The sequence below is a fragment of the Erithacus rubecula genome (assembly GCF_903797595.1).
Source record: "Erithacus rubecula genome assembly, chromosome: 3".
Classification (NCBI taxonomy): domain Eukaryota; kingdom Metazoa; phylum Chordata; class Aves; order Passeriformes; family Muscicapidae; genus Erithacus; species Erithacus rubecula.
This window is the reverse complement of record NC_136689.1, coordinates 120,397,521-120,424,407: the sequence shown is the minus strand read 5'-3', so window position 1 is coordinate 120,424,407 and position 26,887 is coordinate 120,397,521. Positions and strand designations below refer to the sequence as shown.

Sequence of the window (26,887 nt, the reverse complement as noted above, 5' to 3'; positions counted from 1 at the left end):
TCAATCTGCCACAGAATGTTTGAGTTGGGAAAAGATCCTGGGAGATCTGGTCCAACCCCCCTGGCTCCAGTAGGGTCATGTAGAGCTGATTGCCCTCATTGTCCAAGTGGGTTTTGAGTATCTTCAAGGAGGGAGACTCTACAGCCTGTTTGGTCACCCTCACAATGAAGAAGTGTTTCCTGATGTTCAGAGGTAACCTCCCGTATTTCAGTGTGTGACCATCACCTCTGGTCCTGGCACTGGGCACCACTGAGAAGAGCCTGGCTCTGTGTTCCCTCCATTCAGGTGTTTCTAGATGTTTTTAAGATTCCCCTAAACCCTCTCTTCTGCTGGCAGAACAGTCCCAGCTCTCCTCATAGGAGATATAATCCAGTCTCTTAATCACAAAATCATTGAACAGTTTGAAATGGAAAGCACCTTAAAGATCATTTAGTTCCAAGCCTATTGCCATGGGCAGGGATGTCACTTGCTAACCAGACCAGGTTGCTCAGAGCTCCATCTGACCTGGCCTTGAAGGCTTTAGGGCTGGAGCATCCACCACTTCCCTGGGTACCTGTTCCAGTGCTTCACCACCCTCTGAGTAAAGAATTTCTTCCTAATAGCTACTCTTAACATGCCCTCTTTTCATTTTAAAACTGTCACTCAGTCCTGTCACTATCGGCCCATATAAAAAGTCCCTCTCCCTCCTTTGTACCTTTGAGGTACTGGAGGGTTGTAAATGAGGTCTCTCCAAAGCCTCCATGTCAAAATCACTCCTGGTGACCTTTTGCGGCACTTTCTCTGGTATGTTTGTGTCTTTCCTGTATTTGGGATCCCAGAACTGAACTTATCATTCCAGGTGTGGCCTCTCCAGTGCCTTAGTAGAGGGGGCAGGATCACCTCCCTTCATCTGCTCTCCATACTTTGTCTAATGCAGCCCAGAACATGGTTCAGCTTTGTGCCACAAGTGCCACTGCTGGCTCACGTTCAACTTGGTGTCCACTGGGAACCCAGGGCTTTTTCTACAAAGCTGTTTTCCAATTGGATGGTCTCCAGCAAAAACTAGTGCCTGGGATTGTCTCTCGCCAGGTCCAGGACTACACATTTCCCCTGCTTGGGTTTCTTGAGGTTCCTGTTGGCCCATTTCTCCAACCTGTAAAGGTTTCTCTGGGTGGCAGCATGACTGTTGGGTGCATCACTCATTCCTCCCTGTCTTGTGACCCCTTCCCAAGGATCAAGGTGAGGCTGACTAGCCAACCTGTAGTTCCCTGGGTTTTTCTTTGGAGATAGAAATGGCTTTTTTTTTTTTCCATCTGAAAACTGAGTATTGAGAAAGTGCTTTTCATGGCCTGGTAATTAACATTTGTAATGTGTCCTGTGACAAGTGCAGATGCACAGACCATCTGTGCCTTTGTTGATCCTGTAGCCTTCCAAGCTTTCTTCAGACCCAAGGTTACAGAGAAGTCTAAGAATCCTGTAAATCAGCTTTGAACCCTCAAGTCCTATTCTGTTTTTCCAGCTGCTAGATTAGAAACTCTAGTGTTACAAGAGCACCAGAGAGCTCTTACTAGACTGTGAGATAGATTGGTACCTCAAAGAGAGAGCTAGGCTGCTTGGCCAGCCAGGAGCATGCTGGTCCCTTGCTGGTGTCTGCTCTGTAAATACTGCTGTGGATTGAGCAATGATACTTTTCTCTTTTTTTTATTCCCTCAAAATGAGTCCCCATTGGCTTTATAATACTTTCAAGTGATTTATTGAATTGCTTATTTCTAAAAATAGTGAGCAGCTTGACTAATACTGCAGCTTAAGGCCAGCCTAAAGACTACAGAAGGACAATAGGTTAAAAGAGAAACTCTCACGTGGTTTTTTTATTTACAAGAATTCAAGAGAAAATATAAGGTGAATGAAAAGAACGTTCATTATCTGCTCTGGGAATCAGCTTTAATTTCACGAGCTTGTGTTCATGTTTTTCACTGTAGCATGTTGCCGAGCAGAGCACATAGGAATTTAATGTTACCACTGCTGCTGCCAAACAATCTGTGATGGGATCACTTTCGCTACTCTGGCACCTTGCCAAACTTTCCAATCTCAAATTATTATTGCAGTGACATTTGTCTTATTGTATTAAAAAGTAAATGTGTGGGTGGTATTTGTTGTTTGACAACAAAACTAATGAAGACAGGAAACTGAACAACTTCTGTTGCTTGAACTTTGAATAAAAATACAGATCTTTGGATTTGTGTTTTTGCAAAACATACAGAGTCTAATTTCCATAAAATCCTGACCCAGCGGAAGTTGATGGAAAAATCCTGCTAGTTTAAGCAGATTTAGGATTTCAGCCCAATTTATTGAACAGAAGTATGAATCTACTAGTAGCCTAAAACCTTTTCATAGTAGTCCTAATAATTGTAAAAGACTGTTATGATTGCTAAACAGAGTCAGAGGGAAGGTAAAATGCCTCAATGATCAGATACCAATGTGTGAAATTACACAGCTCAGTGTTTTACCATCTTTAATGTATTTTTTTACGTGGTGGATAAAAGATTATTTGAACTTTAGATGGGCAGTGCTGTTAAAACAAGCAGTCAAGATTGGATAGTTACTTAAATTTCATTTTCTGCTTCAGCAGATAAGGTGGCTGATACTGGCATCATACTGACAAAGACAGCAAATTGTACAATCACCTTCTATAAACCAGACTTTGTAAAGCTGGCAAGATAACATTTGAGCCTGATCTTTTATGTATGTGTGCATATCTCTTTTAAAATGTGTAAAAAAACAGTCACTGCATCCAAAATGCTTTTTGCGTCATATTTCTCAACAGTTTTCTTTCTATAACAAGTGATGAGAAATGTGAGTACTTCCACAGGAAAAAAAAATCTTATTTTTCTACTTTAAAATACTTTAAAGGGAACACTGTGATGCAGTCCTTGCTGCCTTTAGGTCTAGGTCAGTGGTGATCCATAAGGCCATGGAAAGCCATTCACATCTGGTTTACAGAGCTATAGCAGTGAAATGAATAAGGGTGAATTGGTGGTTGCAAAGGATTTACAGTGATATTTTGCTTCAGCATGTGTGACCAACACTATTTCAGACATTTGTCCCTGGTTTCTCAGAGAAGGAGAGAGGTGGCTGGTCTTGCAGATGTTTCTTTTTCCATGCTGGTAGGTCCATCTGCTGGAGCAGCAGCATGGTTAGCATAGAGTGCTTTGTGCCTGGGCACTGGATGGAACAGAGTTTGTGGAGTTGGTTTCATCAGTTCCACATCAGTTCATCGGTTATCCTTTAGGCGACAGAAGCCATGTGGCAGTTGGACTGTGCTTAACTTTGGGCCTGGTGGTCCTTCAGGTTCTTTGTGAAGGCTTTTCTCCCATGAGAGATTATTGCATCCTTGTAGTAGTTTGATAGAGGGATGTTTCCTGGAGCAGCTGGAGAAGGTCGAGTTTTGCCTCTGCATGTTTGTACTGATGTTATTCTGTTGCTTCCGGGGGTAATGAGTTGTAACTCTGTGTTACTGTTTATTGTATAGTCAGACACAAAAATAAACCAACCATTTTTTTGGGCACCTCTCCTAAACTGAACAGAAAAACTGCTACATGTTTCTGTCTCAAGCTGAACCCTGACTTGGGAGAATCTTCTACTGGAGGCAGTGCTTCTTGCTTGTTCTGAGGGATTGCTGAGGAATCGTGCTTTGTACTTCCAGGCTCAAGATCTGTTAGAGGAGATAAGGACTTCTGCTTAATTTTTGTCTTGTAATATCTTCTCCAGGCTTTCAGCATCAGGGATTAGCATTGGCCCTGTCATTTTACAGCACCTGTTTAATTCAGAAGTTGAAACAGTTGCATACATCTGTGAACTACCTTGGTTTAATTTCACTGAAATGCCATAATTTAAACAAACAAATAGAAAAGAGCAAAGTCCCAGGATGTAAAGGGAAATGGATTGCATTTCAGTACCCTTTTAAGTGATCTAAAATCTGCAGTATCTTGTCTCAGCTGGCTACTTTCAGTCTGACAATAAATTTTAACCTCAGAAATCTCACACCTCTGTATCTTATTTTTGAGAGGTCTTGAAAATAAGGCCAACGTGGTTTTATTTTCACTAAAAATATCCTGCTATATATCTATCCAGTCAAGAGGAGAACAGCATTCAAATGCAGATGAACCAACCAAGGTTTTTTTTACTGAGAAGCAGTGAGGCAGCATTCCCAAAACCTGCTAAGTGTAGGGAGTTCCCCACTGCCTCTATAGTCTGATTTTTGTGAGCTCCTACTTGCTTGATCCTGAATGAGATTGTAGAAGTGGTAGTACTTTGAGCTGCTGCCATCCTTACTGGTCCCAGGCCACCAGCAGATAAAGAGAGAGAAACAAGTGGAGTGTCTTGTACATCTTCAGCAATGGTCTTGAAATAAGTAAAAAATACTTTATTTGCACATGAAATTCAGCTAGTAAAGGCCATATTGATCAGTAAGACAGTCCATACACAAGGCTGTATTGAGCTACATAAGCTGTTGTGTACAACTTTTTAATCTAGACAGAATCAAAATAAGAAGCAGCAAAGACAGCAGGTACTTTACCACTGGGTTCTGGGACCCTTTTTGCATGTCTTAAAAGTAAAATCACCATTTCATAGAAAACAGATGTTCATAGGCATACCATAAAAATACCCTGACATGAGGTTTCAGAACTTCAGTCAGTGCAGGGAACACCTGGTTTGATGTTGCTCACTACTTGCAGCTTGTAAGTGCATCTAGTAATACAACAGAAATAAGAACAAAAAGGGTTTATTTAAACTTCCCTGCTACCCCACATTAGATTGATTGGTTTTGTCTCCAATTCCAGGGTTTTGTAGGCTTCCTTAGAGGTGACCAGCAAGACCTAAGTGTATCCTCCTCTTTTCTCCTTCTGTTCTCCTTGGCCAGCCCAGGGCACACATTTTCAGGCCGTCGTGTTCTCTGAGGTTCCACAGGTTGCTCTGATGGCACTGGGCATTGCTTACACTGCTTTCACCACAGGAGAGGTGGGGGAAACCTGCTGCCTGGCAGAAACCTTTCCTTCCCACTTGCAGGGCCAGGCACGTAGGTCCATGTGAGAAAAAATGTGTGATAATTGGTTTAGTTAATTTTAAATTCACTTTTTGTGCAACCAGTAATTAGGAAGGCAATTATGACTGCCCATTTCTGGCCTGCAAATCCTACTAAAAGTGTGTTGAAGTACCAAGCATTAAGTGGTGAGCATGCCTGGCAAAGATTGAAGCAACAGAATCCCTAAATAAAAAATGAACCTGTTTTTTGCAACTAGGATCCTCCACTTTCTTCCTGTTTAAGGCTTTCCAAGGTAGCATCTATATTTTTAGATATTTAGAGGCAGTGTGTATCTCAGACACTTGTTTTATTTAAGAAAAGGAAAAGAGGGCTGGAATATTTCTGCTGAGATCCTGCCAGCAATGCCTATCCAGTTGGAACCCAGCTAGCCAGCCAGGTTTGCAGGGTGGTGACACCCCTGTGTGCATAGCATGGCCAGGACACAGAGCACAGTTGTTTCTTTGAGACTTAAACATTGCAAGCAAATTTTGAAGATGCACACTTTCAGTAATCTGTATTAAAATTTGGTAACTTTTACTGTATTGGTGTCTGATAATGTTAGAAGTTATGCCATGTACTTTTCTGTGAGGAACTTTCTATGCCTGCATATGGGATGGGAAAGAAAGCTACCATACTTCCATATCTTCATTCATTTGTTGATGTGGTGGAGAGACAAAGGCACAAATATCTCTGAGTAATTTTTGTTCAGACCCGAAAGTGGTGGATGAGAAGGGCCATGAATTCCCAGAGTTCCTTGCTGTCTCCCCTTGTAATCTTAGTAAGACCTTTCTGTCCAGTTTTAGTAACATTTATGCTTCCTGTGCCAATTAGTGCAGTATTTCAGATATTAGAAGCAGGTGGTGGTTCTATTTGGGGTACAACGGGTGCCTGGCTGGATACTGATTTCAAATGTGGGAGTGAAAGTTTCTGTCATTCATCTGAGTAGATTCTCTGTAACTCAGAAACACCTTAAACTGATGCTGGGATACATGGGTTTTGTACATGAGTTGGGTTTTGCCAGGTAAGTGCTAACATACACGTGAGGATAGAAGCTTCTTGCTGACTCCAGTTCTTGCTGCATAACACAGTATTGTGAGTCTAGGCAACTTAAAATGCTTAGAATGTGTTTTAATACCTAGAAAATATATTCTATGGATGATTTTCTGTATTCAGTTATATGAAGATAGGGACTTTGTCCTAGCCTGGTTGAAGATGAATAGTACATTACTGTACATTAATGTGTACTATATATTGTAAAGAACACTTAGAGTGATCTTAAAATGCATTATTTTCCATATTGTTAGAGACCAACAATTTATAAATGCTTAGAGTGATTAGATTAATGTGACTTATGTGTAATGAACAACTGCTGGTGAAGCGAGTAATTAAATGCAAAGTATACTTGAAAATGTAATAATACATTGAAATTCAGGGCAGATTATTTCCAAGCATCATTATGAGAATCTGTCTTATCTCTTTGTGTTCCAGTATGAATAGAGATTTCTGGCAAAATGGAAATGTGATGCATTCTTTCCTTCCAGTGAGAACACTCTTGTAGAATGTCAAAAATTGCAGTCTTTTGACGTAAAAAGCCCCTTCTGTTGCAGGAACCTGAACTGGAAATACTGTATGATCAATATGAGTGAACCAAAATCTTTGTAGTTCCAGGCATTTAATTTAAATATTTTTTACTTGCATTTAATTTTGGTAGCGAATTTGGTGTTTCTCATTTTTTCTTGTGTTTTGTTGTGAACTTTATTCCTGATTTCTTTCTTGTTGAGAAAAGTGGCTTATCCCTGTCCCTAGAGCATTGTCTGGCTGTTCAGGCTGGCCTGAAAAGGGCCTTGCAGTTATTGAGCTCTTGTTTTGGCTGAACATTTTAAATGTATGTCATGTTACATATACACATTTCATTCTTGTTTCCCATTAACATGCTAGGCTGAAATATATTGATTCCTTCTTTCACTTCCCCGTTGAGCTGCCTACTTGTTCTATAATGGATCAAAGATGTTGCTAAAGCCTTGTTTAATTAAAAAAAAAATCCTGGGACTTTTGTTTTTGCACCAATTGGGAGTTTTATTGGCAGTCCCAAACACTTAGGATGATTATATCTATTTCAGAAAATGGAAAGAAGTGGTCACAAAGCCAGAATCAAAAAACTGTTTACAAGAAGCAGCAGAGTTATACAGCAGGCTGGCTGGTGCTAAACCATCTCGTAGCTAATCTGTCTAATCTGGTGTTTTTTTAATTGGTGTTTAATCTAAAGAGTTTTTTGATGGAATTAGATCAACTGATTACATAGTCAATCCGATGGAAATCAAAAATCCGCATCCAAAACTGTGTCTTCTTTATCAGCTGTGTAGTGTTAATATTGTGCCTAGGCCTAGGACTCACTGTTAACTTAAAAATATTTATCTATTGACAATGCAAATATCCAGAATTGGAGCAGTGAGTTGGGTTTTTTGATATGTGTTTTTTAATTAACATGTCTACCCCCACACACATACTACCACCCCCCAACTCTGCCTCCCCCACTCTGGAAAACGGCCTAGTGTGGCTTGTGAGGGATCTTGTTGTTTTTGGAATGAAGTGACACTGGAGTTGAGTCCAGTTATAGTGGTCTGCAAGTGAAGTAAAGGAAATACAGCTTTATGGGTTGAGAGAGAAAAAGAAGTTTGTACAAAAATGGAAACATGACATGGCTTCAGGATTATTAAAATGAAGTGGGATTACTCTAAGCTAGTTTCCCAAAATGTATTTCCCCTATTGTGTTTGTTTATTGGGAACTCTGGATGCAGTCAGCTTCTCTACCAATACTTTCCTCAGTCTTGTAAAATTGTTTTATTGCTTTTTAGAGGTACTTCATTTCTTCTGTTGTAAAATTAGCTTTGTTATCTGTATGAACAAAACATAATGGTACAAAATAGGCCACAGTTGGAAGATTATTTACTTTACACAGTCCTCTAGGATTCAAAGTGTGCACGGAAGGGACACACTTAACATTCTCGTATGTCTTCCTCCTCCAGATCCCAGCAGACATTTTGAGGAGAAGCAGAAGTTAGCCAGTGTCCCCCCAGAAGGTTAAAGGGCCTGCTGGGCTCTCACTGCTGTGCTGCCTGACAGTGAGCTGCAATCCTCTCTCTGCTGAGGTTGTGATTGCAGGTCAGTTTCTGGCAGGCAGATGCAGTCACACTTGTGGTAAGATCTTCTTCATCTGGTGTAAATCGGTGTAGCTTCATGGAAGGTGCTGCATCGAGGCACAGGGGGTGGGAGGCAGTGTCTGTTGTGCTGGGCACCTGCCATGTGGAAATCAGCCCTTGAGCTGTTTGTAAAACTGTCAGCTAAGTAGCCATGGTATGTGATGTGGCAATCCTTTCAGTAGTTTGTTGCATTTTCATCTATCTGTGTAGTCTCTTACAAAGCCTGGTAAAAATTACATTTCTATTCCTGCTGTGTTCACCTGAACCCACAGATTCTGCACCAAAAAATAGGAAATTTGAAAGAACATGGGTTGAAGTAGGTTTTCACATTTGAAGATATATTTCCATACAGTTGGATCACATAGAGGCAGATAAGGCCTTTTAAATGTTAGTGAGCTATTTGAAAATAAATAACTCCAGTTTTTATGCAGCAGTGTACCATAAGCAAGGGAAGATGATAAAGTCCAGTCAGGTTTTACTCGAGGGGTGACATAAAATCTGTCAAATCTGAGTCTCTGTGTTTCCATATAAATGTGATAGGTCTAGTTATTCTAGTGCTCACTGATCCTTTGAATAGGCAATTCAATGTCTGAGTTGTCTTTTTGATCAATATTTTTTTTGCTGTTCAGGGTAAAATGCAGGATGAAATTTAACTGAAATTGGAGAAGACTGAGGTTTGACTGCAATGTCAGCGTCTTACCAGGATGTGCTCTTGGGTAGGGCAAAAATTGGCTGCACATAAGTTAAGGCCTAAACTACTGGAAAATTGCAACCTGCAAATCACTTGTAAGGAACAGCAAATAACTTCTTTAAATTCCTCAGTTTGTGTCAGTGTCAAGCAAGCTCATTTTGGACAGGACTTACATTGCAACACGTGGTCTTGATGTGGAGTTCAGAATCAGCAATTTGGTTACGACAAAATACCACTATATAAAAGTTTCTATAGGCAGGTTAAGATTGGTTTTGCAGTGAAAAGTTATTAATATACTGCTGAATATAGTAACAGTGCTAATAATTTAGCTGTCACATGGATTATTAAACTTCGTCATTTAATAATAACGAATCAAGTTTTAAAGTAAAACCCTTAACTTAAAAGTAAAACCCACAATCTAAATATATACTGTTATCTTGACAACTTCAAAATAGAAATTGAAAGGCTTTCTTAATAAAGTTTTTGCTTAGAAACCAAAGCAAGAAATGGTTTTCAGTTTTTGCAGGATGATTAGTAAAGGAGTAATGCCATGACAGACCTCATGCCATGTCCTACCTGCCCCATGCTTGAGCTCCAGTGGGGAAGGCTTGGGTAATATGGATGTTTCCAAGGAGCAGAGTATCAAAAGTTTCCCTTCCCCAATAGTGATGGGGAGATATTGACAAAGGCAGATGGAGGTAACTGCAGAGAGAAGCAAAGCTTGTTTTTTTAATTTACAGGTGGTTTATGACTCCTGTTTCTGTGACTGAACTTCCAAGTGATGTTAGTTGCCTGAGGCTAGGTTGTAAAGGACTCTGAAAGTAAGCTGAAGGTTGCTAATGGCTTAAGGGTGAAAATACACAGTGAATTGCATAGAAAACCAGCCTATTATCAAGTGGCTTGTATGAGAGATAATTCATCAAGTGCTTGAAGAACACAGAAGTTTTACCAGCAGTTAATACTGGAGGCAATAAGATGGCAGATTTGGAGGTATGATGACAAGAAAAGCTGAACATCAGGGAATAATGTAAGCATGGAATTTGAGAACAGCAAAGGATGGAGAAATATGAAGTATTAGAAGTAAGCTGAAGTAAAATGATGTTGAAGTCTTACCTTCTGTCTGTTTGTGAGACAGGCCTAGACAGGTGGGACTAAATCTTCCACAGAATTTTTGCTGAAACATTCTGGCCTTGAAGGACTACCACAAGACTCAGGTGGATAAAATAATATGAAGAACTTATGAAAAAAAATAAAGCTACTGGTAAAATATGACAAAACAACTGTCTGGAAAGGCATATTGGAAATTGTCTGTGTTGTCTCTGAACTATGAGTGCTGGTGAAGCAGAGCCTGAAAGCAAAGGCATTCTGGTCATTAATCAATGTGTTTGCCAGGAAGTGAAGAACCTGATCATTCAAATGACTGTGGCCCTCAGCACTCCTCACATCAATGGCTGCTTGTGTAGGTGGTTGGATTTCCAGCAAAAGACACCATACACTTCCAGACAGGTCAGGTGTCTCAAGTGGAAATGGCTTCCATAGACATGGATGAATTAAAATAGAAAATCTGTATGTGGAGTAGGAGAAAGCTACTGGAGAAAGCCCACCGAGGAAAACTCTTGGCTTTCTCTCATGATCACCTGCTTCTAAAGCAGAAAAGATACTTTATATGCAGTCACTCTCAAGGGAAATTTTAGAAAGAAGTTACTATTTCCAAGCATCTGTTGAAAATGGAAGGAGAGGAAGAGAATTAATCTAAGCATTGGATTTGGTCTTCTGCTTTTCCTGGCCATTGGCTGAAGAACCTGAGCATTTGCTCTGTGATTTTTGTCTTTCCTCATTTCCATGTGCATGCATGAGGCTATTAATTGTGGCATATTAACATATGAAATGTGTTTGAACTGGATGTGGATAAATTTGATTTATAAGAATAGACTGTCTGGTATCACAGCACAAATATTCTGCTATTTGTGGTTTTGGCTTTATTTTGCAGCTGTAGTCCGAGCCTGCAGCCTTCTGTTGTCACTACTTAGGTCTGTAAAAAAAACTCAGCAATGTATGGCACAATATATTTGCTGAAACTGAGTAAAATCCTGCAGTCTTGTAAACAAGACAAAAATACCTTTTTTTCTTTGGTACAGTCCTGCACTTAGTCCATTAAAAGAATAATTACTCCTGTGCTCTCGTTGCTTTCTACACAAAGGGTTGTAGAAGGTAAGGAGGCAGCTGCTGGTGCTGGCTGGTACTTGTGCACATCAGCACCCCTGCCATGCCGTGGGTGCAGCTGCTCCTGGCCAGCACAGAACCCTCCTCCACACCGGATGAGGTGGAAATCCTGGGCAGGGAGGAAGGGAGGTGTGGTCAGGCAAGGGAGGACCATGCAGCAGTGGAGGGGATGGAATTCAGGTCTTACATAAACCCTTGTTTGGCATTACATAATTTCTAGGAGCTGGATATTGAAACTTCGGTATTTTCAGGGTTTTTTTGTAACTACAGTGCTTTACTTATAAGTCAGTTTTAATGAAAGTTGAAGGCAAGTCAGCATTTCATTTTCTCAGATTCTCAGACACTCAAAAAAAAGGCTTATTGTAAATCTAAGAAGTTTTTTGAAAAAAATCATTAAACCAGAATTCAAATTGTGTTGTTTATATGTCTTCTCCTAATTCTGTGTGATCACATGCTGACTGTTTTGTCTTCCAGGCAGATTTTCTTGGTAATGTGTCATCTGTTTGTGTGTGAAGAAGTGTAAAATGTCTAAGTCTTTCTACTGTTTACATTCATAGAGTAATAATTCTTGTTTTGTTCTTGAAGCAATTGCTAAAAGCTCCTCAGTGGAAGCACTAGAAACAATTAAATCATCAGTCCTAAATAGTTATGCATTAATGATGTGATACACTTTACAGAATACAGCAAAATTACTTTGGCAAGTATGTCTTTCCTGTGAACTTAAAATTGCTTGTACTATTTTTATAACTGGCAAGGTTTGAAATCTACAGAGATCTGTGAAGAGAGGAATGTATTTTAATGCATAAATATATGCACAGATGCATTGATGATTTTTTTTTTTTTTTTGACAATGAAAAGGAGGAAGTCGGAAGAATTGACATAGGAATTTCAGTTTATTGGCAGTTATTATTTGAGGACAATACAGTTTGGATATGCCCATTGTAAAGATCAGCAATAACTTACAAACATTTTAAAACCCAGTTTTCCAGCTCTAGAAGGCACTTGGATTTCTCCAAGCAAGTGCATGTGGTGTGGAAGTACCTCTGCTCAAGGCAGGAGAAGCTCCCACTTTGTTGGATTGTATTTTGCTTGGCTGTTTGGGTTGGTTGGAGGGATCTTCTCACAGATAGGTCTGCCTTTGTGAAGCTGGGGAAGCACATCTGGCCAAGGAATGGATTTCACAGGAAACTCTAGGTCCTGTGCTTTGTTTTGCTTGCTGGGAAGATGGATGAAAACTCTGATGAGTTTAATCATCTTTCCTGCAATAGTTTGCTTTCTAAACACCAGCACATTGTATTCCAGAGTGGTAGTGTATTTGTTAAGACACCTGTTTGCTTGGGAAGGCTTTTGCTTATGAGAAGCAGCAGACCTGAAGATCTGGGAAGTGCTGGCAGGCAAAGAGACAACCTGACATTACCCCTAGGTGTGTGTCCCTGCTCACTGTTGCTGGATGGGCTCCTCATGGAGATCCTGCTGCCATCACTTGCTCCCCTTTGCTTTCTGGCAGATGAGTTGGATCATAGCAAATTATTTTCTCCTCCTGGAAAAACCCACATTTACAGATAGAGCTTTTAAAGATTCCAGTATGTGTCTGTAGGAAGTGCTTTAATATTTTGGTTATGTTTAATCTGGAAAAATTCTTACTTTTTTTCTGGAATTTTAGGAGGAAGGCAGGGTGTGCAGCACAGGTGTGTGTGCATTAAAAATACATTGTTTATAATCTGGTTACTGACATTCTAACTCAAATACCTCTTTGGTTCAACATAATAAGAAGGTTGATAGCTTTATCAAATGGACAAAAATTGCTTATATTCCTAGATAAGTCTTCAATATTTTTGAGAAATTAGTGGCAGTTCAGAATTTATGAAGGACTAAGAAATGGTATTCACTAATTCAAATAATTAATTAGAAGTAAATGCCTGTGGATAGTGGGTTGTTTCCCATTTTAGGAGAAATAGGAAAATTTAATAATTGCTTTCAATTTTTCAGGCAGCCAACATCAAGCGTGAAATGACCTTCCATACATTTCAACAGGAGGATATAAAAAGTGACATCAGTCGAAAACTGCCAGACCAACAGTTTCTCCTGTTCACCACAAAGGAGGAAGATTTAAAAACAGCAGAGACCAAAAAACTAAACAGAGCTCATGAGTATGAAAAGGAAAACACTCGTTCTGTTTGTCTTCTGGAACAGAAGCGCAAGGTTGTTTCTTCAAATATTGATGTGCCTCCAGCAAGGTAAGGAGAGCTGGATTTTTTTTTGTTCTGTTTTAAGTTTTATTCTTTTTTTCTTCCCTGCCATTTTTTTAATGGGCTATTAGATACAAGTTTGGTAAACAGCACTGTGAACTGCTAAGACTAGTGTTTGTGCCCAGGCAGTGCAAAGTCAGTCACAGTCTTTCTCTTTGAGAGATCTGCTGGGAAATTAAAAACACCAATAGCAGAAAATGAGAGCATCTGCAGAGTAGGACTGTGTATTGCTTTTGCATTGTTTGTGCTTTTGGAAGGTGCTGCAGCTGAGGTACCTGGAGAAGAGGACGTGTCTTAAGAGGAAGAGATTGTTGACTCAGCTTCACCCTGAGAAATAATCTTCTAAATTAGACACTGAATCATTTTACCTTCTAGCAATTTATTTTTCAAATTTGTTTGCTGTCATTTTACTTGCAGACACTTTTTACTCTTTGGGTATTCTGTGTTGCAAGATGACAAATGCATTTTATTTTTCTTGTTCGTGTTAGCATCAGTCTGTCTGTAAAGATTTCTGCTTAATCTGCCTGGTAAATTTACTTGCACATAATTTAGTAAAAGGCCTTTCAAGTTTATGATGCCACTTAAAAAATTTGTAGTCAAAACAGATGTTTAGTTTTCAGTTTGTTGGCTTTCTAAAAACCAACATAACCAGCAGGTTCTACCACATGATCCAGAACAGGATGACCTGATGTTTTTCTCTGGCTGTGGTAGATGTCACTTGCACTGAGTCCATGAGCATTTTTATAGGATTTCAACCTCATATATATGTAGTAAAAAGCTATATATTAAAGCCTTGAAAATGTTAGAATACTTATTTGAGATTCTCACTAGTAATCAACCTTGTAATGTCTGAATGCCCTTCTCATTCATCCTGTGTGTCTCAAAGCAAATGGGATCATAAGAAAATGTAGGTCAGGAGGGACCTCAGGAAGTCACCTAGGCTAACCTTCTGCTCAAACCATATGTTAGCTTTTCCATTTAACAGCTCAGGCTGAGGCTGCTAAGGTACAGGGTTTAAGTGCATTTTTGTGTGACTTCATGCAGATAATCCACTAGAAGTAGTAGTCAGGCTCCCATTTTCTATAGCTACAAGATCATCCTTCCTGGGAGGAATGGATATTTTTTCCTCAATGAACTGGAAAAGAGGATAAATAAACATCTTTGATGCCTTCTTAAGGCTAATTGTGACACCAGTTGTGAGCACAGGATAGTTAAGATGATAGGAAATAAGTTCACTTACAGAGGTGTCTTCTAAAGTTGTACTTTCCCTCTGCATGTATTTTGTTGGTAGCATTAAAATTGCTGTTATGTTCTTGTATTCAGGCATGCAGGTTGAGCTCCTGCATTAGCAGAATTAATGAAGTAGGAAAGAAACTTGGAGTTTATGTTCAATGACATAGTAAATGTTTTGGTCATTCTTGCTATATATTTTCAGTCAAACTCAAGTTTTGCTTTGAAGCTGATGTGAATTAATGAGTCGTTTGTCCACAGCTGATGGGAAGAACACTGAAACTTTTGCTTGGAGATCTTCCTAAATATTTGCTGTTGAAATGGAGAGGAGCACCCAGTCTCTCTTCCTTGGCAGCACAGTTTGATCTCTAAATCATGTTCTTCATGAAGACTCCATGCATTTAAACTTTCTTGCCTTTTTCTAGACCCCTTCCAGTCTTCTGTCTAGGACTGTGCTGAGGAGTTACATGTTCCTCAGAGGTGAATTCCTCATTCCTTTGCCTCCTGTCAGGACTCTGGGTCAACTGTCCTGTCCTCTGATGAGAAAATCCAGCCCCCTTCATGGATTTGTTATACCCAGTTGTGGAAGGTTATCTTGAATTAATCAGATAATGTTTACAATTATGTGGGACAAATAAGGGGTTTAATATGGTCTTAATTTCTTATTGCTACATTCAGCCTCTTTACAAAAGAAAACTAAAATTTTTTATTTTGTAAAGAAGGTCTATGAAATAATAAGTGAAAGTGAAGCTTGCTATATATTTAGTTTTAAAATCTTAGTGGAACTGAGTGGAACCCATTTCACCTCAGATGATGAAGTGAAAGATAACGTTAAATTTTGCAGTATCCAACTAAACCCATGATAATATTTAAGTGATTTTGAGGCAGAAGTTTATCATAGCTTCAGATTCATTATTAGCAGGGGCATATGAGTATATCCAAAGGAGCTCTGAAAAAGTGTTTGCAAAAGAGCTGTTGAGAGATGGATTAATATACTTCACTTTGACCCCAAAATGAAACAAAAGCCATCCCTTCTTAGCTGTTTTTAAGGATTTCAGTGAATAAGATTGGAAATCTTTGTATCTAAAATAACTAACAGTTCAGCAAAACACCAGCATAATGTTTCTTGGAGGCATTCAGCTTCAGGGCTTTCATTATTGCTAAAATAATCTGAAATTTTAGAAATGCAAAAATATCTTAACTCCTAGTCCTAGTGAGTCCTAGTGTTCTGTGTGATTGGTAGTCAGGTGCATGGAAATGATAGTAAAATAAATATTTTATTTGATGCAGAATTTTTAAGTTCATTGTTTACATTTTTATTTCATCTTGTGAGAATACTACAGATGTTTCTCTCTATGTTATGTTCTGTACTGGAAATGTATTTTGGATTAAGATAGGAGGAGATCATGACTTTTTCATAATGATTTTTATTTTTGGAGTGCAAGAAATGAAATTACAGTTAACAGCATTAATTCTTTCCCTTTTTCAGATTTCTTCATTTGGTCATTTTGAACAAAATTTATCTGAGCTAAATCATGTTCCTTCTTCTGAATACAGATAAGCGTAAAGGAAACTGTTCAGCTTGAGAAATTAATTGTTTGATATAATGAGTAAATTTGAATTCTTTATTTTTCCTTTAAATACTGAATTTATTGTCAGTTTTGATGCATAAAGGGCTGCAGTCTTGGAAAAATGGGTCTGGCTTTGAACTGCAGTTACCTCTGAAAATTGAGATGTTATCTGTAGAAGAGAGAAAAATAGACTTTCGGTTGTTCAAACAGCAGCAATCAAACACAACCAGATGCATGGATCTGAGTAGTGAAAGACCATTTTGTAAAAAGAGAGTGGTATCACTGTGGGAGTAATCACCTTGTCTGGTGGGCAGAAGCAAGCCCACCAGCCAGGTCTGCCAGTATTTCAGAGAGCTACATCTGTAGAGGTCAAATGTAATCAGAGATTATGTCCCCAGTTGGCAGAGGTGTGGAAGTTAACAGAACCTTCTTGCTCATTTGTATTTTCTTCAGTTACTTACCATCATGGACACACAGTTCCAAAGCATGTCAGTAAGACATGAAAGAGTCTGGACTGCTGATACAGTGGGTGTGAGGATGTGAGAAGGGACCCAGTGCAGGCCAGGTACACAGGGAATGGCTTCTACCTCTTGGAAGAATGAGGATAGAAGGGTGGGTGGTGGAGAGTAGGGGTTGAAGTTTCCTTTTTTTGAATAAAATGTGAGAGTAAATGTCTGAAAAGGATGGTGGTGTTAAAGGCCTATTAAGACTGAAGTGTTCTGACCAATGATAGCTGGAAACCCTTCAGAACTTAAATGCATTAGTGTCAGAGGAGGTCCTTTCAGGTGTTCCAGAAGGCCCTAGGCAGGCATCATTTCTACCCCTCTGACAGGTGATGGTGTGGTTTGAATAAATAAAAATATTTTCTTTCGTTAGTATTCTAGATGACCTCAAAATATCATGAAATTTGTATTATCCTCTTGATACCTCATCCTTCTTCCACCCAGCTCTCCTGTTCTCTGTCGTCTATGAAGTAAAGAACAAAAGATACATTTTCTAATTGCCTTTTTCTACATAGTTTATGCTGCTGAAGGACAAGCCACAGCTAAACATCAGCTGCTTAAACACTTTCTTACAGTGTTAAAATAGTTATTGTGCAATAAACCCTAGCTGCTGTGTTCTGTTTCTCTGCTGTTGAGCAGTCACATTTGCCAAGACAATAATATTCTGGATTTTGCTATCTTTTGATGCTTTTATATTAAAAAAGCTGTTCTATTACTGTGAAATTAATTTTTATTCCTATACCTCTATTTTATCTACTAATTAGTTTATAATTTAATGGAAAAATATATGAAATAATTGAAATAAAGTAAATGAAATGTCTCTAGGAATTCTCTCTAGGATTGTCTCTTTTGGTCTTTGTAGAATAACTACAGAAGGCTGGGGCAAAATGAATTTCAGCCATGTTTCCTGACCATCATTATAAAGAAATAGTACAGATGGTGATGTATTTTCATCTCTAAATGATTTTCTTGCCTATTCTCTCCAGGAACATAGCTCTGGGCAGCCTTCTGATTAGAGTGTGTTGTTGATCTGCAGGGCCTGCTGGGCATGATTGATTATGCACCATGCATTCCAATGGAAACATTTGCATATTTTCATAGCCAAAACTCTCCAGGAGCCTGACTCCAAGATCAAAAGCAGTATCTGCTTAACTATGATAACCTCACTGGAAGGACTTCCCAATCTGCTTGTAGAGGGAAGAACATGACAATCAAGTTTTGCTTTTCTGTTTATTCAGAGGTGGTGTTTATATTCAGAGACTGTCTTCTATTAATTTTCTCCATCTGTTTTAGACTTGTCCTCAGTTTTCTTGGGGGAGCTTCTTTCCTGTATCTCTCACAATTTTTACTGAGGGGATTGATGGGGCAACTTCAGAGGGCATCAACTATTTATTGGCTGCTGAGGATTTTCAGCCTAATTGGATGAAAACAAAAGGCCAGGAAACCAGAGTGTTACTGACTGTAGCTCTTTGGGCTTCTGAGCCCTCTTAAGTTTCTGCTAAAAAAATCTTTTTATGGAGGTGTGATATGTTCTCCCATTTTTTCATAATCCTGTAGGTTGTGTGCTCCTGTTTTAAAGTTTCATTTTTTGTACATTCATGCTACTTAGAAACTTGGATAACAGTTGTTTTTATATAACAAAAATTACTCCCAGAGTCATTCCCATGTTTTAGAGCTTCTGTAAAAAATCTGGTAGTTGGCAATACCATGCATTTAACAGCAGCTTCTCCAAATAAATGCACCAGGGATTTATTGAAGTAGTAAGTTGTTGCTTTGTTTGCTACACTTGTTTAGTTAACTATGTGTGCAGCTTGATTGAATTTTACCCAATCAGTCAGTAGAGCTTGATTTTATTTAATATTGATGGTAGTAAACTGCTTGTCATGGTCTGCTACAAAATGGCATAGTGCCTTCTAGGATCAAACTGTTAATGGCAAAAAAAGTCTTATCCAAAGAGCAATCAGAGAATGAGTCTGTTAGCATATTTTGAAGTAAAAACCTATATATTTCTTGGTGCTCTTAGTGCTACATTTCCTTTGCATTCTAGAGGGACTGTAGATAGCCTGTGAGCTCTAGATGCCTTTAATCTGAATGCAGTATGCAAAATCAGTGTAGCAGAAATTTACTTGAAAAGGATAGATTAAATAGCTAATAAAAACTGTGCAGGTGGTGACCACAGAGCCAAACCACAGCTCCCAAAGTCACCTTGCTCACCTGGAAGGCCATCTTCAGGTTAGTTGCCTGGCTGTGCATCGTGTTTGTTGCTGTGATAGCTGAACCAGCTTCTAATGATGTTGAGACAGGTGACAGCATTCCTGACAGCTTGCAAACTGCTGGAAACTCACCTCTCAAGTGGGGAGATGCATCAAGTCTCAAAAATGCTGGGGAGCAGAGTAGGCCTGTCCCATAAGTGTGGCTGACCACCAGGATGGTTAAGGTTGCTGTAGATAAGCTTGTATTTTCTAGCTGGTGGTGTGGACTCCTGCATTACTGTCCTGAGGTCCCCACTGCCAGAGAGCCCCAGCAATATGCTGGATAGGATCGTTTATTGAAAGAGGTGTGGCATTCCCAGCTGTAGAAAAATTTGCTCTTAATCTGTACATAATGTATTTTTTATTTTTCAGTGGACCTTTGTCAGTTCCCCCATTCCTCTCCTTTGTGCTGAGCTGCGTGCAGTTTTGACATTTACAAGATATTTCATACTTGACTGTGTTATTGACATCCCCAGGACCATCATGTTCAATCAGTTGCAGCTGCTAGAGGAATCAGTTATCTAACCAGTACAATTTATTTTCATCACTTGTCTTGGGTATGCTGGATGGCCTATCCAGCAGCATTTTGCCAATGGAATCTTTTTGTTAAAGCACACATTTTAGATTAGTTAACATTTCTCTTGAGGTATTTTTTTCCCAGTAGTGTTTAAAGCAGAAAGAATATTAATCTCCTGAATAAAGAAGCATGCTCTTGCTGTTCTTTAGTTGTAATGTTTCATATTTGATAGTGATTCTTGCTCAATGGGGCGTAGTGGCAACTATGTGTGATACTGGGCTTTGAGCCTGATTTACCATAATTGAATCTGTGAGAGCAGGATGTGATTTAACAGTGATAGACCTAACAAGGATACATGAAAAAGTGACTCTCTGGTGGGACCTGTTGTAGAACTGGTCAACACTTCTAAGTTCATTGTTCCCAGATTTCCATATTATCCATGTTACAAGAGGGAACTTTAACGCCAGCTGGTGATTTTGGCCATCTGGATTTTTGGTCAGTGTTAGTTTCCATTTTTTTAACTTTGGACTTGCTACAGTGAAAAACAAAATGTGTGAAAATTTGATGGTACAGTTAAGTGTGGTAAAGCTAAGTGGTTCTACTGCCTGACATTGGAGTCTATTATTTTAGGTAATTATTATTTTCACATGGAGGCTTTGCTTGTACATGTGTATATATATATATGTATGAATAAGTTTCCCATTTCTCTCGAAAATCCTGTATTCAAAGCACTGCTTTGAAGATCTGTTTTCATCTGTCAAAGTATACCTACTTCTGTTAAAAACTGTTAGCCAGTACAAAAGGCTTGCATCATTTTGTGTGTGATGAAAGTTGCAGACAGTGATTTCATTACGAAGCAAATATCAATGAATTCCTCAAAAGTGGCACGGAGGGAAAATGTGTCCCTAATCTGCAGCGACCATGAGGGGCTGGTTCGTGAAGAGCTGCATTCAGTCAGCACTGCTGCTCTCTGTGTTAGCCAGTGATGTGAATGCATGGCTTGTTCTCAGCTCTTCAGCTCCCTTAAAAAATGGAGTGTAATTTCAAAACACTCTTCAACAGCAGGCAATATTCAATAAGAGCAATTTCTTTGTGGTTTGTGTTAGCTGTGGCACAAAAAAATTCCACTTGAAATGCCATCTGTGCTGAGAAAAAGAAAAAAGTCAATGGGTACATGGTTTGTAACTTGTGTATCTGAAAAACGTGAAAGAATGGGCTACTGTATATATGGTTACACAGATTAAACACATCATAGCTATGTTAAATTTTATTTAAATGCTGTAAAATTAAATATTCTAGTTTCTTCAGTGAAATTTGATGTTATGTCACTGAGGTCATCAAAGACATAAAGCCTCCCTTTCTGAGAAAAGTTGTATCACTGACAGTTATTTGCAAAATATTTTTAGAGGTTTTTGTCTTTAACTCGTTCAGCATCATATACATGAAAACGTTCATTGGACACATTTTGAAAAGAGGAGATAGAAAGTGTTGCTTTTCTCCATTTATATTCAAGGTATGCATTCTCCATTTTAATGCAAGGTAGTATGCTTGCATTGTGTGTATGGGGAGTTATAAGTATTTTGTTTGTCTCCATAAGACAACTACACTACAGTGAAACTCCTATGATTCTTATTTGTGTGGCATGTAAACCATATGAGTAGTTTGTATAAAAGAAAAGCTATTTTAAGATGTCTTTTTTTAATAACTATAAGAAATATTTACATGATTAAATGCATCAGATCCTTGTTTTGCCTATTACTGCTTCAGGTTTTGTGACAATAAGAGTGTTGTCAAAGAAGGGAGCATTTAATCACTTTAAGATGTCAGCATCTAGATTAGGAGATGTGTGTAAATTAGGGTTTTCTAAAGGGCTGCTTTTATTTGAAGCAGAACCCTATCTTTTTGTGGTTTTACTAATCTGCATAGTTATATAGTCTATAACTCTTTCCTCTCAAATCCCTGATCATTTTGAGAACATGGTGGAACAGAAGTGATGCTAGATACACAAGGACTGCCTGAAGCCTCTACAGGTTTTGATCAGCTTTAGTCTTTCCAAAAGATTCCATCTGATCTTGTTACTGAAGCAGGACTTGGTAACATGGTATTGCACCACACCTGTACTACATGTGAAAAGCCTAACTGCTTACCTGGATAAACAGCTGCTCTTTGGAAGCTTGTAAAAGTTTAAACTGAACAGAGTTTTCTTGAGCCTACAATAAAAAATAATTTTTGTTCTTCAAGTGTGGTAGTCAAGCTTTGCCATTTTGCATGGGTCTCTATTTTAAATTCTGCCATAAGAATTCCTCTAGGTGGTCTGATCCTGTGACCTCGATCCATCTGTGCTTGGTACCCAGTGACCAGAACAGAGGTAGTAGCATCTTCAGAGGACTGGGAGAAACAAACTGTGCTTTGTTGTGCTAGTTGTCCCAGCAGAGAAGGTTCATCCCAAAGTACTTTGCTACTTTGCTCTTCCATCAAAAAGAGTAAAATGAAACTAGATGAGGAATTTTGCAAAAAATATTTAACATTCCCAAGCAAATGTATATTTACACTCTGCATAACAGCAATGTTTAGAAATATTTGTTTGTTCTCATTTTGGGATAAAACATTCTCTCTTAGTGGCTGTGTATGTGATAGCCTCCTTGGGGAACTGAGGGAGAAGTAGAGAATAAAATTGCCAAAATACAGTAGCTGAGTGTTTCCTTAATTATACATTACACTAAATTCTAGATATCTGAGTGTTGTCCTTCTTTCTCTCCAGGGGCCTAACAGAACCCCACAGATGGCTGGACAACTGAGTTGTGTTACCCTATGGTAATAGTTGTCCTCTGCAGCATCAACACCAGCATGCTGCACTGAGGCTGCTGCTGTTGACACATGTATTTTTGTAATGGCAATATTCCAGATGGTAAATGGAGTCAACAGCCAATTGATGCTTTTAGTAAATTATTCTTATATTGTAAGTTGTTGTAATTGTTGCTCCTAATTTGATTTGGTTTGTTACCCAAAACTTAATGTCATGGCTGTTTGTTTGAGGAAGAGCAGAGTGTGATATTGCCACAAGTAGCAGATGTACTGTCATTATCATCAGCTATATAATGCATTGTAGAGCATGTATTTAGGTAATACCTTCCCCAAGAAAACCTCTGTTAAGTACTTCGTAGTCTTAATTTTGTATGTGAAGGACATTCTTCATCCCATCCTGTGTTCCCAAGCTTATGCTCCCTGCTGTGTATGTTAATTTGGATCATGTCTTTTGTTTTCACTGTGGATATCCAATTGGTTCCTCCCTTGAAGGCAGGCAGTGACATAAGGTATTAAAAAAGGTACTTAGTACTTTCCTGTGCCACATACTGCACTGTCACCTGATGGCTTGGTGTGAGGAGATTCCTCACTTGTCTGGGTGAGGAGGAAGAAAATGATGAAGAGAGTGTGCTGAGCCTATTTTGATATTTCTTTCTAATGAAAAGTATATTAAAAAAAGGTTTGATGTCACCCCCTTATAAGCCTGTGCTGGTGCTTTAGAAAGAATATTTTGGCTGCTCTTTCCTAGCATAACTCCTCACAACTGCATGCTGAAGTAATGGACTGTTGTCAGTGCCCTCTTGGACTAAATGATTTGTTCTTTTGTCTCTAATAAAAGGGCTGTTAGTATGGGGAATGTTTATGTTATCTCTCGCTTCTCAGTGTTGCTTAATTTATTTTAGATAATGGTGGTTTCTTTTGTGGGGTTCACTGGGCCCTTAGCTCCAAGATTACAGATGAATAGTTCTCACAGTAAATGCAGAGTAGCTATTAAATAATATGTTTATGGATATGTATACACACACACACATATATATATATTTAAAATTGGGGTAAGCATTTGTTTGGTGACATACTTGTGTGCTCATCTCTAGTATCTAGAAAAATGTCTTCTTCATATTTAATCTTCCTAAATTAATGTTTCTATTTTAAGTACCTATCTAGAATACTTTTAGATCACAGGAATAATAACAGCAGTAGTAAAGATCTAATCAATGTTGAAAGCCCTTTAAAATATGTCACATAAAAAGGCTTGTGGTTGTACTTATTCTATTTTGTGGTATATATTTTATGATGATGTTGACAGAAATGCAGGGTATTACAAAGGAAGATACATTACGGTCTTGCTCATCTCTGAAGAAATTATTTGCAAGGAATGCACAATTTTGTAATTTTATTATGTTCTGATCTCAGTAAGAAGCTGGAAGAGAAAATCTGTGTTGAATGTGTAATGTGGGTCTTACCAAACTAGATATATATTGCATGTATAATAAATCATTAACGTTAAAGCAGTTCAAAACCAAGCTTTCACATCTTGATTTAAGACATAATAAACATATATTGGTTTTATAGATAGAAGCGTTGAATTACATTATACAACAAATGTTCTTAGTTATCTTTGGGGGGTTTTTTGGCAACCTGTTGTGCAGACATCCAAACCACTCAGTGTTAGTTGAGTTTGCCTGTCATTGTTATGGCAGAGGAATATGAGAGACAGCATTTCTGCAGTGAGGAGTTGAATTTGAGAGCAAAGGAAAAATACAGTTGCTATGAAAGAAAACATGAGGACTCAGTAGATGTTCCACCTACCAGTGCTACTCATCTGTTTGTGGCTTCTTTCTATGGGACAAACACTGAGGTCTCAGCAGCTGCTGGCTCTCAGTCATGGTTGCAGCTAAGCCTCCAGAGCAGCTGGAGATGTTGGCCTCATTTTACCAGTGAAAACTTCACCCCAGGATGGAGGGGCTGCCTGGGTACTGCTGAGGAGACTCTGATTCCTGAGTGGTTTTTTGTGTATATGCCTGGTAAAATACAAACCTTATAACAGGGCTGCAATTCATCACAGTGCTTCAGTGTCATTAGTACCTTTTGAAGTACTATTGACTGTTTACTTGCCTCTCAGTGGTCTTAGAAGGATGGCTTACTTGATACGTGTGTGTCAGAAACAGGAAATACGGAAGATAAATTCTTCAGTTGGACTTCAAAACTGAAAACAAGCTGTCCTTATGTTCATTGCTATATTGAGGGCAAACAGCCATGGGGGCTGTGTTCATTCCTATATGGGGAGCATGTTCATGTTCATTCCTATGAACATACTGGGGGCAAATACATGCCTTTCTTACCTACTTTTTAAAATTAAACTTTGTCTGAACTAAATGTATTGATATCATGGGAATTTAGAAAGCATCTGGTCTAGAGTACCCTCCTGCTTTGTAAGACCTGGCTCACTGTGCTCTGCAGCCTGCCACCTTTCACTGTGTATTCTCCTCCTTCCCTTTGTTCTGCCCAGGCTCCTTCTGTGGATATGCCTCTTCTCTAGCAAACCATAAGACCACCAGTGAGTCCAAACCTCACCTTCTTTGAAATACTTGACATTTTTCACTATCACTCTTCTAATGCATTCCCTTTAGTTGGTGAGGAAAAAATTTTTCTTCCACTGCACCTCAAATCATCTTATGCTGCTGTAGTGTGTTCTGTAAACCGTGTATGGAATACATTATATTATGCTTAATTAAGAAATTACATAGTTGCCATATTATGCACTAAGTGTATTTGTGTGCCTGGAAAATATCCAAGCAACTTTTCCCTGCTCCATTGCATTGTGAAGGAAGGCTTCTGAGAGCTGTGCAAACTCATGGAGAAAAGGAATTAGCTGGGAAAAAGTAAATCTGGCTAACTACATACATGAACCCAGTTTTAATTTTTTTTTGCTATTATTTTCATGAAATGATCAACATTTGGTATATGATTATACTAATTTTTTATTTGGAAGAGAACAGTGAACAACAGACAAAAGTTCAAAATCTGTTTTGGTTGGTGGGAAGTATCTTCATTTGTGTGAGCAAGCCAAAACTAACAGATTTTAATAAGCAAGGGCAGATGTGTATACATGCTAGGATATGTTTTTACACAACATTAAATCACCAACAGGATAATTAAAATTGCTGAGTAACGCCTGTGGTGAGGCCACAAACAACACACACATTATTTTCTTTATGTAAGCAGTGAGGGACAAATTGTTTCCCATTTCTGTAAACAGTACAACCTAAAGAAAGCGCTAGACTTTGAAGAAGCTTATCTTTCTAACTACAAACAAACAGAACAAACTAAAAAAAAACAAACTAAAAAAATGCCAAACATAAAATCCCTAACCAAGCCCCACAAGCCAAGTGAAGAATAGACAGCCAAAAGCTTGTAGAACAACCATTATGAACACATGGCTAATTTCCTCTGTTCCTAAACCAGTTTTGTCAGTGTATGTTGCTAAGTCTAATGAATTGGGTTTGTTCACTCTATACTTGAGACAAAACACACACAGTTATCTCTTGACAATGACAGGAGTCTGCCAGTTCTGCACAAACATGAGTGGGTATCTGTTATGGAGATAACGTTTTATGGGCTTGAGGGTACCTTGCTTGCTCCTAGCACACAAAACTAAGCCTGTTTTAGGCTGTTGGGAAGTGCTGTTTATTGTAACTCAGTAGTGCAGAGAGAAGACAGGGAAGTCTGTCTTCTCCCTGTGGAGGACAGGGAGTGGAGATGGGAGTGAACAGTGTCCTGGTGTACATGCAGCGGGCTGTTCATGCTTTGCTGAAGCATGGGGACTCTGCTGCTGTGCAGCCTCCCTAATCGATTTCAGTGAAAGCAAGGTGTGACCATCATCTGCAGTACCCAACTTGCAGAGAAAGGTTATGGAATTAATAAAGACTTCACAGAAATTTAGGAGGTAGTTGATAAAGATTTTCCTTGGAACGTATCTGTGTATATGTACATAGAGTAAACCCTTTATGTTAGAGTTTATCTTGATGACAAAATAGATATGCTGTCATTACTGCATAGCCTTGCCTTGTTGATAGAATTGATGTTATTTTAATGGAAAATATTTGAACGTATTTTAACAGCCTTAAACTTGTACCATGTTCTGTTTAAAAAATATGCCCAAACTCTATCACTTAGGATATGCATGACTGCATATTTTAGTTCTGGTGTATTGCCATATTTCCTGTATCATCATCTGTGCCAAATAATTGCTCACTTACTACACTGGTAGCTTAATACTGTTGCCTCAAAGATGTGCTTAGAAGATATGATGGATACTGGCATAATATGATTTATAGCATTGGAATAGAATAACTATAGATTAAAAATCCTCCATGGGGCATGAAGATCAGGCAAGATAAGTAGTATTTACCCCTTTTGGTAACTGTTTGTCTAATCTGTTCTTCAAAGTCTGTACCTGGTGACAAGTCATCATTTAGAAGGGCAGTCAGTTCCAGGATTTAAAATTTTTTCTGCTATAGTTTTTTTCCAATCTCAGCTAAAACCTTTATTGTTTTTGCATGCATTGCCTCTTCCCCATACCCC

At 38.7% G+C, this 26,887-nt stretch overlaps 1 protein-coding gene across 2 annotated transcripts in view; it reads left to right on the top strand.

Moving 5' to 3' along the window:
* Positions 1-26,887, top strand: part of ZNF704 (zinc finger protein 704) — an 84,252-nt gene that overhangs the window by 5,885 nt on the left and 51,480 nt on the right. For both annotated transcript variants that reach the window (XM_079300066.1, XM_079300065.1), the window contains exon 2: positions 13,166-13,413. In XM_079300066.1, coding sequence (XP_079156192.1) covers positions 13,166-13,413 — 248 coding nt within the window. The remainder of the gene's footprint in view (positions 1-13,165; positions 13,414-26,887) is intronic.